Source organism: Halichoerus grypus, chromosome 5 (genome assembly GCF_964656455.1).
Source record: "Halichoerus grypus chromosome 5, mHalGry1.hap1.1, whole genome shotgun sequence".
Classification (NCBI taxonomy): Eukaryota; Metazoa; Chordata; class Mammalia; order Carnivora; family Phocidae; genus Halichoerus; species Halichoerus grypus.
The window spans coordinates 77,434,210-77,448,374 of NC_135716.1; the positions used below are offsets into that span (position 1 = coordinate 77,434,210).

The 14,165-nt window shown below is 33.8% G+C and overlaps 1 protein-coding gene across 1 annotated transcript in view; it reads left to right on the plus strand.

Moving 5' to 3' along the window:
- Positions 1–14,165, plus strand: part of PXDNL (peroxidasin like) — a 489,791-nt gene that overhangs the window by 359,164 nt on the left and 116,462 nt on the right. The window contains exons 11-12 of the mRNA XM_078072396.1: positions 2,195–2,311; positions 4,914–5,072. Of these exons, the coding sequence (XP_077928522.1) occupies positions 2,195–2,311; positions 4,914–5,072 (276 nt within the window). The remainder of the gene's footprint in view (positions 1–2,194; positions 2,312–4,913; positions 5,073–14,165) is intronic.

Consider the following 14,165-nt stretch of genomic DNA (forward strand, 5'->3'; position numbering starts at 1 on the left):
TTTCATCTGCATCAGTTCACGTCTAAGTGAACTCTGACATTTATGGTGCTGTTCATTTCTCATACCACAATGCACTAACGATTTCTTTTTACTAGGCAGTTTGCACTGAAATTGCCACCTGATTATCTTTTGTCTCTTGCAACTGTGTAGTTGGGTTACTTGTAGGTCTATGTGTCGAGATTTTTAATCGGTCTTGATGTGGTCCATTAATCATTTGATACATTTATAAAAGAGGCTTCTTTTATTTGCCTAGTGCATAGACTAAATATTTTAAGATGTACCCTTTCTGTGTCATCTTAACAGATGTTCTGTCAATTTTTTTTAGTTCTTTTAACGTCTATTTAAGCCAAGAACACAACTGCCCACAAATTAATTTCCTTCCCTAGACTGCCTGAACAAATGATAAAATGAAAAAGAAACAGCTTCAATGAAAGGTGTGAATCACAGCACAGGGCACTTAGATGAAAGGGCCTATAGTTACCAACGATGTAAATAAAAATGATTTTTTGTATGAGGCATCACAGTCATGGGTTTTGTAAAATCCACCAGAAGGGTGGATTTTAATAAAATGGCAAAACGCTTCATCTAAGCATGTGGTGTGTTAGTATTGGAGGTGGGACTGATGGCCACCATTGTAAGTGAAAGGCCCAGAAATGTCAAACTCATTATTTCTGTTGAATTTCTCCAGCCTACACTCCCTGCCTTTGTGATGTTTAGCTCTTCTGGGTTTTCTTCCCATTAGATCAAAGTTTCTCCATTGATCTAGCAAATTGGTCATTTTACTGCTAGGAAAATATGTAAAATATCTTTCCTATTTTTTGGTAGGATGTAGTCTTGGATTAAAAATATAATTTTTCTATGAGAACATATAAAATATAACAAAGCTACATATGAAATATAACAATGCCAGACATGGCTAGTTGTGAGTTTTAGTTACTATTAAAAAGTTGAAGTCAAATTTCCCAACAGTTGTGCCTTGACTAAATGACTTGCCATAACTACTACCTACTTTTGCTTTATAGCTCTTCTACTGTGTCATGAATCCATTTTTTAATGTAGAAATATTTTTGCTCACTTCAAATTATTCCTAGCAATTTAAAAAGTTCGTGTAATGTCCGGAAAGAACATCATGCTGGGGGTTGAGTGGCCTAAATTCTCATCGTGTCTCTGAGAGTTATTCAGTTCAACCTCCCCTAGCCCGAATTTCTTCATCTGTGGAACAGGGAGCCTGAGCCTGCTGATCTGTGGGATATTTTCCACCTTGACTTTTCTAAGACTCTATTACAAATATCTTGCAGGCATTCCTGAGGGTTTTCATGAATTTTATGACATTATAATTTATCTTTTACCATTGTTTAGCCTAGTGCCTTACTTAGAATTGAAGACTTTTAAAAGTCTTTATTACTTAAACACAATGTGAAAGCTGAAACAAATACAATTTGCCAAATATTATTTATTTTATCATGATTCTTGTAAATCCAGATGGTGAGGAAGAGCAACGAGGGGTAAGTACAAAGATCTAACAGCAAGGAGAAGAGGTCAGGTCATCTCATAGAGTTGTTTGGAAAATGTCATCACTTAGGCATTATTGGAGATCATCGTGCCCTTAAATAGTCATATAGATTTCTTTTTCATATTAATAAGAGGGTCATGAATAGCTGTATAACTGCATATGCATCTATTAGCTATTTACTATTTAAACAAATTCAACTGTAAAAGATCTGAAGGTTTGGAAATCTTGACCTAAATGTGAGTTTTCAAAAGGTATCATAGCACGTGTTATAGGAAACATTTTTTTCCTGAAATTAACAGAGCAACTGGTAGCAAATTTTATGATGTGTATGAAAATTTGGAGGAAACAATTTTGTGAATGGTTCAAATAAAATTTGTAGTTTTATATATGTCTATTGCAGTTAGTAAATAACATATGAAGCAGACTTCATAAGGTTTAGAAATAATTCCTTCCTACTAACTACTACTTTTCTGCTTTGCATATCAGCTATGTATATTTTTGGTTTCTTTGCAAGCAGGCACAAACATACACAAGCACCTATACATTCTTAATAGCTTTTGTGAAAATAATTGGAAACAAATTCTAATTAAGCAACATATTTAAACATATTTCCTTTTTTCCTTTACTATTAACAATTTTAGAGTAATTTTTAATTTTGATATAATTTTTCATTCTCTTTAGCTCCTCCGCAATTCACAATAATCCCCCAGGATCAAGTGGTGCTAGAAGGACATACTGTAGAATTTCTCTGTGAAGCTGAAGGGAACCCACCTCCAATAATTGCCTGGACCAAAGCAGGTATTAGCATATCGACAAGTGATTGTGAAAAGAGATAAATACCTTCTTTATTATGAGGGGATAAAAAACAGTTTAAACTAATTATCATAGGTATATTGTGAACATGAAAACATCACACAAAATGTAATCTTTGAATTAACTATGTCATCATAATTTCTGTTATGTGTTAAGTTTCAACATTTGAATATGTGGCCTTCCTCAGATAATCTCTCTGGAACTCAGTTTCCTGATCTATTTCTTTTTTTTTTTAATTCTTTCATTCTCCCACGCCTCTCCTCTTTGGCAACCACCAGTTTGTTCAGTTTCTTGAGATGTATTTATTTATTTATTTATTTACTTATTTTAAAAGATTTTTTATTTATTTGTCAGAGAGAGAGAGAGAGAGCACAAGCAGGGGGAGTGGCAAGCAGAGAGAGATGCAGACTCCCTGCTGAGCAAGGAGCCCAATGCGGGACTTGATCCCAGGACCCTGGGATCATGACCTGAGCTGGAGGCAGGTGCTTAACTGACTGAGCCACCCAGGTGTCTTAGTTTCTTGATTTTTAAAATAAAATTATTGGACAGTTAGTGGTTTTAAATATTTTTTGAAGTGGCAGAATTCTTTTTTTGTACAAAGTGAAATCGTAAGTGCAGTTAAACCAACCATAAGTAAAACTCTAGCATGTTAAGTGGGTAAAAGAGAGCTACTTTTGGTGAGGGGGTGGGGCACTTGGGTGGCTCAGTAGGTTAAGTATCTGCCTTAGGCTCAGGTCATGATCCCAGGGTCCTGGGATCAAGCCCCACCTCAGGCTCCCTGCTCAGTGGGGAGTCTGTTTCTCCCTCTCCCTCTGCCCCTCCACCCACTTGTGCGTGCTCTCTCTCTCAAATAAACATTTATTTATTTATTATTAATAAGTATTTATTTATAAATATAATATTTATTTATTTATAAGTATATTAAGTTATTTATTTTATTTATTTATAAGTATTTTTATTTATTAATAAGCATAAATAAATATTAATTTATTTATTAGTAAATAAATATTTATTTGCAAGATAGAGCACATAAGAGAGCATGAGTGGGGGGAGGGACAGAGGGAGAGAATCTTTAAGCAGACTCCCTGCGGAGCATGGAGCCCTACCTGGACTGGATCTCACCAACTCATGAGATCATGACCTGAGCCCAAACCAAGAGTTGCTGGCTTAACTGACTGAGCCATCCAGGTGCCCAGAGAGCTGCTGTCTTTTAAGTGTTGGGGGGGGGGATGCAGGGTGAACCTGAGGGGCTGGGCACTTCCAGTGATCCCTGGGGTGTTAGAGATTAAGGTCTACACTCTGAGATGAGAGCTCCTCTAAGATTTCTCTGGTCTTGGAATTGCTAACTTTTATATTAGTTCAGGTAACTAGGTTAAATTCTAAACACATCAACATTTGTGAACTTCTTCTGGCTAAAATTTTTGCTCTCATCTTTATAAGAGTAGAATGGGTAGGAGGTGAACTTTGAAGCTGGAAAGCCAAGATTCACATCTCCCTCCTTCATTTACTAGTTTCATGACCTTGGGCAAGTAAGTTAACTGTGGTTTTACTGGAGTTACTTTATATATGCTGGGAGTGATTTGGGGATTCTTTTGAATGTATTTATACTCATAAACATTTAGAAGAGTATTTGGCTCATTTGTGTACATGGTCAATAAGGTTAACTATTTACAAAGGCAAATCATTTTTAAAAATTTATTATTTATTTTAAAATTTATTATCCATTTTTTATTTATCATTTATTTGTTAACAATAAAGGTTGACTACTTACTTTTGACAGTAACATATTGTTACTGAAATAGTTGAGAATGACAATCCATTAACTTGTTAATAGCCACAAGGAGTGTAAACTCAGTATAAGCTCAGAGGTGATAAAGTACAATGTTGGCTGGGTGGGTATGACCATGAGGATTAGTAACCTGAGTGTCACAAAAACCACCATTATCGAGATTCTGTCTCAGCACCTTAAATGTTGTAATTCCATAATGTTTTTATATTACAAATATTACATACATGTGACAAACAAATGTGATAAAGATATTTGAAAATCATATTTAGTAATCATTTTGGGGGGTAATCTAGGAATAAAAACTGTTATTAAAAATAAAAAAATGCAAAAACAATTCTTCTCCTATCCAAATTTTGTCTTGTTTTCACTCCATTGAGTAAAAAGTGGGGGTGATGAGGCTATAGAAGTAGGTGTGGTTGGTTAGCCTGTGTAATGCCTCACATGCCCCCTTAGGCATTTTATAGCTTGTTCTAAGAGTAATAGGAAGCAAGGGTAATGTTGGAATAAGGTTAATTTTGAAATTTGCACTCTAACTATGGAAAATAAAACTGAGGGGGCAAACATGAAGGTGGAGGAATTCATTAAGGGAGCTGACCAGTTCTCCTGCTGGGGGCTGGTCAAGGGGTGTGCCCCATTTCCCAGATGCAGTGTTAGGAGGAGTGGTCCCAGTATTGTGACACAGAGGATTTCCAGAGAGATCCCAACCTTTACCCACCCCCAGAAGATCACACAGTAATAGCTGTCAGCTCCTTGAGCCATAACAATGCCATACAAAGTATTTTCTTTCCCTCTTTGCAGGAGGGCAACTCCCTCAGGAAGGTCTGCATACAGTTCTCTCCTCTGGAACTTTGAGAATTGACCATGCGGCACATCGTGACCAAGGCCAATATGAATGTCAGGCAGTAAGTCCATTGGGAGTGAAAAAAGCGTCTGTCCAGCTGACTGTAAAACCCAAAGGTAATGCGTGCTGTGACTGGGTTTACACACCTGAAGAGTGCCTCTTTATGTGTCTTACACACATCCCCGGGGTCTTTATTAATTAGTTATTTTTTATTTTATAGGATCTAAGAAATTGCAAATTTTACAACTTTCTTTCAATCAGTCTTTTTTTTTTCAAACTTGAGGATTTTATTTCTATTAATACTAATTATTAATGTTTCTTCCCAAAATATCATTTTGTGTTTTCTTACATTTTTTGCAAAGCTAGTTAATTAGCCCTACCTGCAGAGACTAGCTCACAAAAAGATACATTTCTCATACCTGATGGTCTGAATTTTGATCTTATATTGATGTATTGTTTATGCTCAGGGTTATTGGGAATATACTGCAGACACTTTGCTCCAGATTCATCATGAAATACAGTACTTTGGTTTATCATAAATAATAATATTCTGGTATGAGGTTGGGTTATTAGCCCATAATTTATCATTAACTGACATGTAAAAAAGAGAAAACCCAAGGCTTAAATTTTTAAAGATAGTTCCAATGTAAGGATTAAAAATGGTTGTTATTAAGTATTCTTGAAATTTCTTCTTAGTTAGTGGTTTATGTTGAAATGGAGAACCTAAGTTATATATATAGTGCCTAAACTGCATTTTTAGCATTGTTTTACATTTAAATATAATTTCCTAGGTTTCTCCATAAATTTGCTATAATTTATTTTGATGTAGTAGATCTAAATTCAGAGGTAACACATATTTAGATAAGGTTGGCCAGATGTAGCAATATAAATATAAAAAGAAATATTTTTTTTTTTTTTTAAAGATTTTATTTATTTATTTGACAGAGAGAGACACAGCGAGAGAGGGAACACAAGCAGGGGGAGTGGGAGAGGGAGAAGCAGGCTTCCCGCGGAGCAGGGAGCCCGATGCGGGGCTCGATCCCAGGACCCTGGGATCATGACCTGAGCTGAAGGCAGACGCTTAACGACTGAGCCACCCAGGCGCCCTAAAAAGAAATATTAATAATGTTGAAATGTTCAATGATGCTGAGACATAGACATAAGATTATACTGAACTAATATCTATGTACAATCTAGTATTGATTCCTTTCTCACTATATTTTCAACATATCAAGTGCTTATTATTATTTATTTGATGGAAGTTAAGGTTCTATGAAGAGGAAAAAGAATATTAAGGAGAGTAATCAAGTAGCAGCTGAAATGCATGGGAAGATTTGAAAAAAACTATTGAAAGATGCCCTTAGAAAACCCCATTTCTTTGGTTCATTCTTTCTAAGAGGAAATGCTGAAATCTGCTCTGCAGAATGTTAAAATTACTTTTGAATTGTTTTTCAACTAATTCAACTAATTTAAAAATCAGAAGGTTTTTACATTAATATCTTTTTATTTTAAAGATTTATTTATTTATTTGAGAGGGACAGAGATAGTGTGAGAGAGAGTGTGTTTGGGGGGGTGCAGAGGGAAAGAGAGAGAGAGAGAAACTCAAGCAGACTCTGATTTGGGGCTTGATTTCATGACCCTGAGATCATGACCTGAGCGAAAACCAAGAGTCAGATGCTCAACCAACTGTACCACCCAGGCACCCCTACATTAATATCTTTTTAAAAAGGAGGACATATTAAATCAACACATTGTAGTCAAATAAAATATAGCATGAAGTTAATGGTCTTAGTTTTGTCCTCTTTTTACTCCATTATTACATCCTTCCACCAATGTCTCCCACTGACCCTCTAGATCTCAATTTGGAAGCATGCTCCAACCCAAGGAGGGTTCCTTTTCTCCACTCTGTAAGATATTTTAAGATGCCACTGTTGAAATTAATATTAGAATATACCATTTAATCTAATAGTTGACACATGTGGAGGAATTTGATAAATCTATCAAATATACATAGCTAAGAAAATATTATCAATAGACAGAAATGTAGAAACAAACAAGTTTTTTTTAGCAAACAGAGAGCCCTACATGTTGAACAGAAACTATGTGAATAGAGTGGGGAAGAGGGCCATAGAGAGGAAAGGGTTGGGATGGTTGGTTGAGTTAGAATGTATCAGATCTTAACTATAGGCCATGGAAGTTTCCAATTGTTGGCCAGATATATTATGTGGGATATTAATCAGCCCAAAATGAATAGGCAAATGTTGAAGTGAAGAAACTCTAAAAATAAGAAACCGTTAGATCTATGACATAGCCAAGTGATGTGTGAGGTGACCTGAACATCCATGACAGAGGGAATGGAAGAGTTAATGAATTCAAGTGAACATATAACAGGTGGAACCATTTTATCTCTGAAATTATTAACAATATTTTTTTACCAGTACCCCTGACAATATTTTGCAGGCCCCATTTTGTTTGTATTGAAGTGTTTCACAAAGTGTGTTCGTGGATTGTCAGTGGAGGAAATTTCCAAGACCCTTTCAAGGGGGTTTTTAGGTTAAAACTATTTCATAATAATATCAAGATCTTATTTGCCTTTTTTACTAGGTTGACATTTGCCCTGATGGTACCAAGATAATGTTGGATAAAAGTGCTGGAGCCTTAACATGAACCAAAGCAGTGGTCCCAAACTGTATTAGTAATTCATATATTCTTTCCTTGTAATGGGAAAAAGAAAGTAATTTTATTTACAATGTTACTGATAAAACAGGGGGAAAAATACTACTTTTATTAAATCTTGGCCCTCTAGAAGATGCTTCATGAAAGAAATTGGCAAAAGAAGCTATCAATTGTCAACTTTTGATGTAGTATCATAGATTTTTCACAATTATCTGAAAAAACTTTTAAAATATCCCTACATTTTGCAAATACTTATCTTTCTGAGGCCATATTTTATTCATATACTTCAACTAAAATGACTAATTGCAAGAGATTGAACTCAAAGCAGTTATTCAATTATTGAGATTTGCAGAAGTGTAGAACAATATGCTACTCCACTCACTACTTTTATTTTTGGAAAATTAATTAATGTTCATAAATTTGTGTTATTTATCTGAAAATTGTATGAGTTTATAACTAATTTTTGAATAAGTAAATTTTAAAGTTCTCAGATTTAATTTCTAATATGGTGAACATAGCTACATATAACCAACATAAATAAAAGCTCTTTGAGCTTCTCAATAATTTTTAAGTGTAGTATTCCTGAGGTTAATGTGTTTTAGTAACATTCATTTGTTGGATCTTCTTTGACTGATTTCTAGATCTTTAATTTTTCTTTTTAATCTCTTTAAACTCTTTGTTGCTACATCATTTTACTTGCCTTTCTCATGTCTACCCTTTATGTCCCTTGCTGTGTTATGAACAGTGTGTATTCACTTCAGAGATGCTTCTAACTTTTAGCTATGCAATAGTTTTATTTTTTCCACTAATATTTTGCTCAAGTATATGCAAATATATATATAAACATTGGATGAAACTAGTAATTTTATAGAAACATATATTAATGAAAACTAATTCCAGAAGAGATAGAAATATAAACAGAATATAGTAGGGGAGAAAAAAGTTGCCAAAGATCACAGCAGTGCAGATACCCAGCTGTTACTCTTTGGCATAGCTGAATAGACTGTTAATTATTCTGAATATTAAACTTGCAAAAGAGATCTCTCCAGTAAGAGCATGTGGCCATGTGGTTTCCCAAGGAAAACCATCACATCTATAAGTAACAAAAATTCTAATGCTATTTACGTTGTTTCAGGAATTAGAAAATAATAAACATGCTAAAAATAGTTTTAGTAAAACAAACGTAAGCTTGATAACAAAATCCTAAGAGTTGATTAAAATATATAAAGGAAAAACTATCTTGCACATCTATGCAAAATATCCAATAATGTAAATAAATAAATGTAGTTATAAGTCATAAAGAATCCAGTAGCACATGAAAAAATATTAGTCCATAATTAAATGGTTTTTATTGCAGAAAGTCAAAGATAGTGCAATAATAGGAAAGCTATTAATATATTTTATCATATTAATGGATTTCAGAAGAAAAATCAGGATTCTTTCCATAGATGCTAAAAAGACATTTAATAAAATTCAATATTTATTCTCATTAGAAATGCTCAGTTAACATAGGTCTGAACAAACATTTCTTCAACATGATAAAATAGATTTACATTCCTGGATTTTTTGCATAGGCATACAAATAGTTTTCCTTTCATATATTTTAATGATTTTTTAGGATTTGTTATAAATTACACTTGCTTTACTGAACTCATTAGCCAGAATCCTGCTTAATAGAGAAATGGTATAAATAGTTTCACTAAAGAAAAGATTTCTGTTGTCATTACTATCACTTGATATAGATTTGGAGAGACAAATTATTACGATTAGCCAAGAGACATAAGAAAGAATAACCAGGAAAATTCTGAGAGAGAACCATAATTAAGGAGGACTTATCATACTAAATTATAAAATATATAATAAAGCTACATAAATTAAAACTACCCAGATAGTACATTAAGACAAAATATGTAATCTACAAATTGATTCTCTTTCATATGGGAATGCCATATATGAAAAAGATGGCATTTCCTTTGAGTGAAGAAAAGATAACAATTTAATAAAACCTTTGGGAATAACTAGGTAGACATATGAAAAATAGCACTGTGTGCATATGATGCACATTTTGTTCTGGAGATGTCTTTCTAGTCAGGAAGTGTATGTGACTGGCCCTTCTTGAGATCTGTGTCATAGCCTCTTCCACACACATCTCTACTGATCTTCTCTGCTTTAGGTAGCCCTCCCTCCAATTTTTTGGTGGAGTGGGCTTTAGTGCTTCCTTAATTTTACTGAAAATGAATCTGGTAGTTTTATAAGCAAAACTAGCAGTATGTTTCTGATTTTCATCCTCCCTGTTGCTGTTGGATCATTTTTTTGGATAAAAACTGGAAATGCCACCCTTATGCTCCCACCAGGCTCCATTTCTTCTTTTCAATATTTAAGTCTAACAATCTATATGCAATTCTTTTCCTGGCCTTCTCTCAGTGCAGGCTGGAGCAGGTGACTCTAGTAGATGGGGTGTCCATCTAAGTGTAGGGACTGGGAAAGGGCAAGGTTTAGTTTTTTGTACACTTTCTTCTTTTTAATCTTTCAATTCTTCCTACCTAGTGATAGTCTAGAAGGAATGGAGAGGAAGGGACTGGTTCACTAATGGGAAGCCAATGGCAAGGTGACCCTCTCTTTTTTGTTGCTATGAGGTCTTGTCTGGTCATAAGGGACCTATGCATGGCTAGTTCTCCAGCATTATATGAGGTTTATTCAGAGGCCATATCGAGGTTCCCCTACTGCTCATTTCCCTGGTATGGGAGATCGAGCTCCATCCAGCTTGTGGCCTTTTAGCCAATTGTTTCTTCTCAACAGCTGGTTATTCTACAGCTTCTGCTGATACGGTTTCCTCACTCAATGGGTAGTTCACAATAGTGGTATTATTGGTTAGAGAGGAAAGGCAAATCACCTATATCAATTAAATTAACAGCAGGTTTCATATCAGGAGCAATAGAAGCCACAAGAAGCTGGAATCAAAACTTCAAAGTGGGGGCGCCTGGGTGGCTCAGTCGGTTAAGTCTTTGCTTTTGGCTCAGGTCCTGATCCCAGGGTCCTGGGATCAAGCCCCGCATTGGGCTCCCTGCTCAGCGGGGAGCCTGCTTCTCCCTCTGCCCCTTCCCCTGTTTGTGCTCTCTATCAAATAAATAAATAAAATCTTTAAACAAAAAACTTCAAAACGTCTCAAGAAAACAATAAATATGGTATTGTATAACTATCGATCTTTCAAGAACAAGGGCTTAATAAAGATATTTTCAGTAAACTGAGAATGTTTGCCAACTATAATACTACTTTTCTAAAGGAAATTTCTACAGGAAATTCCTAAAGAAAAGAAAGATCTTGAAAGAATGATTGATATTCAAAAAAGAATGCAAAGGTGAACAAAGAAACTGCTGAACATGTAGGGAATATTAAAATATTTTCTGTATCAAATATTAATAATAATTGCTATGATGTGGCACTCAATAAAAATCACATAATTAAACATTAACTAACAATGGAATATCAGTTAGGAAAGTGATTATTGGTATTAGAGTAATATAATATTCTTATATACCCAGCAAAATGTCAGGGGTAGGTAGCAAAAAATAAAAACTATAATAAAACAAACAAACAAACAAAAACTATGGTAATAAGTTTCAAATCAGAAATGTGAAAAAGATGGAGTTAGAAATTATTTAAATAAAAGATAAGAAAAGAATAAAAAATTGGCAGTTATTTTGTAGACAGATTCTATAAATGTCTAAGATCAGTTCAGCCTTATACAAACTATTATAGAGAATAGAACCGGGAATAGTTCCCAACTTTAACTAATAAAGAATATTATGAGAAAAAAAAGTTCAGAATAATCTCTATAAAAAATATTGGCCAACTGAATCCAATGACATTAATAGATTAATGGAGGACAAATTATGATTTTAATAAATAGAGGTAGACAAAACATTTGATTAAATTTATCATCTATTTGTTATTAAGAAATGAACTTAGCAATACAGAAATAAACAACTAAAATGTTTTCTAAAAAAATACTTTTTATAGATAATGTAGGTAACATTTTTGAAAATGATGTTTTTCAAGATAAAATGTCAGAAATATTTCCTTTGGGAGTAGAAAGAAGATTACTTTTACTCAACACCATAATGGAAGGTCCTCACCTGTGCAAAAAGAAAAGAAATGAAAACAAATGTTATGAATTTAGAAAGAATGTATACAATTTTATTATTTATATGTAATAGAATTTTCTTCATACATAATTCAGCAACATTTACAAATATACAATCAGAAATAATAAGAGTTTAGCAAGATTATTAGTTGACATTAATAAGTAAAAATACTACTTGTATTTGTACACATGTAATTCTACATGTCAGCAACAAATAGGATACCTAATTTTATTTTTAAAATAGTACTTCTTAAAATAGAAAGAAAGTATAAATTAGTTAAAAATAAATCTAACAATATATTTTATTGACTGTACATACAATATTGTACTGCATATCTGTAGAACTTCTTCACCTTGCTTAGCTGAAACTTTATAACCTTTGATTAGTAACTAATAATTTTTAAGAAGGTAGATATATGGTAAGTGTTCTTACCACAATAAAATGAAATTTAAAACATAAATATAAAAATAATAAATAAATAAATAATAAATAAAAACAGATAAATAAATCTAACAAAAGATGTGCAAGAACTTGTAGGAAAAAATGCTGTTGGAAGAAATTGAAAAGACGAATCCTTCTGTAAAGATGTTAGTCTTTCCAATATTGATTTGTAGGTCAGTGCAATTCTGGTGAAAATCCTAGAAGGTTTTGGTAGAAAATGAAAGGTTGATTAAAACTGCATATGAATGAACAAAGATTTAAGAATGACTAAGATAATCTAATAGCAAAAGGTTATTAATCTATCATAATTAGCATATTGTGTTATTGGCATATTGACAAATTGACTCATGGAACAGAAAGAAAGACATTATTAATTACAGCAGTGGCACTGCTCACCTACAGAAAGTAGATTTCCTCAATAAATAGTGATAGGCAGCTGGTCACAGGGAAAACATGAAATAAATCTTCACTTTACCCCATACTCCAAATTAAATTCCAGATTGAAAAATGACTTTAATATTAAAAAACAAATATTTAAATATTTATGAATAAAAATAAGATTTTTATGATAGTAGTACAGAAGAATTTTTAGAGCAAAATATAAAAATCATTATCATATAAGAAAAGATTGATAAAGTCACCTACATTACAATTTATATCTTCCATTCACTTTTAAAAAAAGAATCAAAAGATATTTGCAACATATATAACTGACAAGTATTTTTTTTTATTATTTGTAATATATGAAGAAATTTCTAGTTCAATAGCAAAAAAGGACAGATAAATTAGCAAATGGGGAGAGATAATGAGTACAATTTGGAAAAAGTTACATTTAGTATACTTGTTGGGACTGAATGTAGATCTCTAAGATGGTTGGTTTATGAGCATGAAGCTAAGTTGTATAGTCTATGGTTGTGAATGAAGTCATTTAGAACCAAGGGGGTGTGTTGAGTGAGAAGATGAGGGCCAAGGGTGGGAATTCCTTGTAATGCAGAAGAAAGAAAAGCTGTGAATTTACCGTAACAAATGTCCAGTATGACACAGAAACTCAGAGGAGAAAAGAATCCCAACAGCTAAGAATTATCTCCAGAAGGAAAGAGTGATTAAATGGGTCAAAAGCTACAAAAAAGTACTTTCAATAAAACTGATTTTTTTTTAAGATTCTGAATTTAAGGACCCAAAGAACAATTTTCATGCAAGCAAGGTAAAATAAGCTTCAGTGTAAAGGGGAGGGGAGGCAGATATGCAGACACTATTTTTTCCAAGACATTTCTTTGTGAAGGCAAGCAGTAAGAAAGTGACACTGAAGATGGGGTGGGCAAATAAGGGGAAGAGCCTATTATTCTGAGGTATTTTCTGAAGGAAAGAAGGCAGAAAGATGGAAGGGAGTGATTAAAGGTGGTTCAGGATTTCTCAGGTGGCAAGATGGGATGGGATTTGCAAAATTCAATGAAGCAATTTGCCTTAAAGATAAGATAAGAGGCATTTCTTCACTTTAGATGAGAAGAAAAGGGCAGTTAGGAATGGCTGTATAGAGAAGTATCTCTATGAAAGAGGAGTGTAGGAAGTCGAAGGATTTATAGTCTGAGGGCTTGTTTTGGCTTTTTTGTTTGTTTGTCCTGTGGAGTAGAAAATGCTGACGTTTTGTAGGAGAAAAGTATACTGAGAGATGGATTTTTTTATTGTTGTTAAATAGGATCTGAAGTGACAAAGGCAGTTTGTCTCTGATAAACCAGGACACATGATCACTCCAGATATTTTTGAAGGACAGGCATGAAGAACACAGTGCCAATGTGTTGAATAGAAGGACAATGGGGTAAAGGAGTTGAGAGTTTAGGAAGGAAAGTCGTAGAGGGGATGAAACTTAGGATCCTGGGTGAGGGCGCCTGGGTGGCTCAGTCGTTAAGCATCTGCCTTCGGCTCAGGTCATGATCCCAGGGTCCTGGG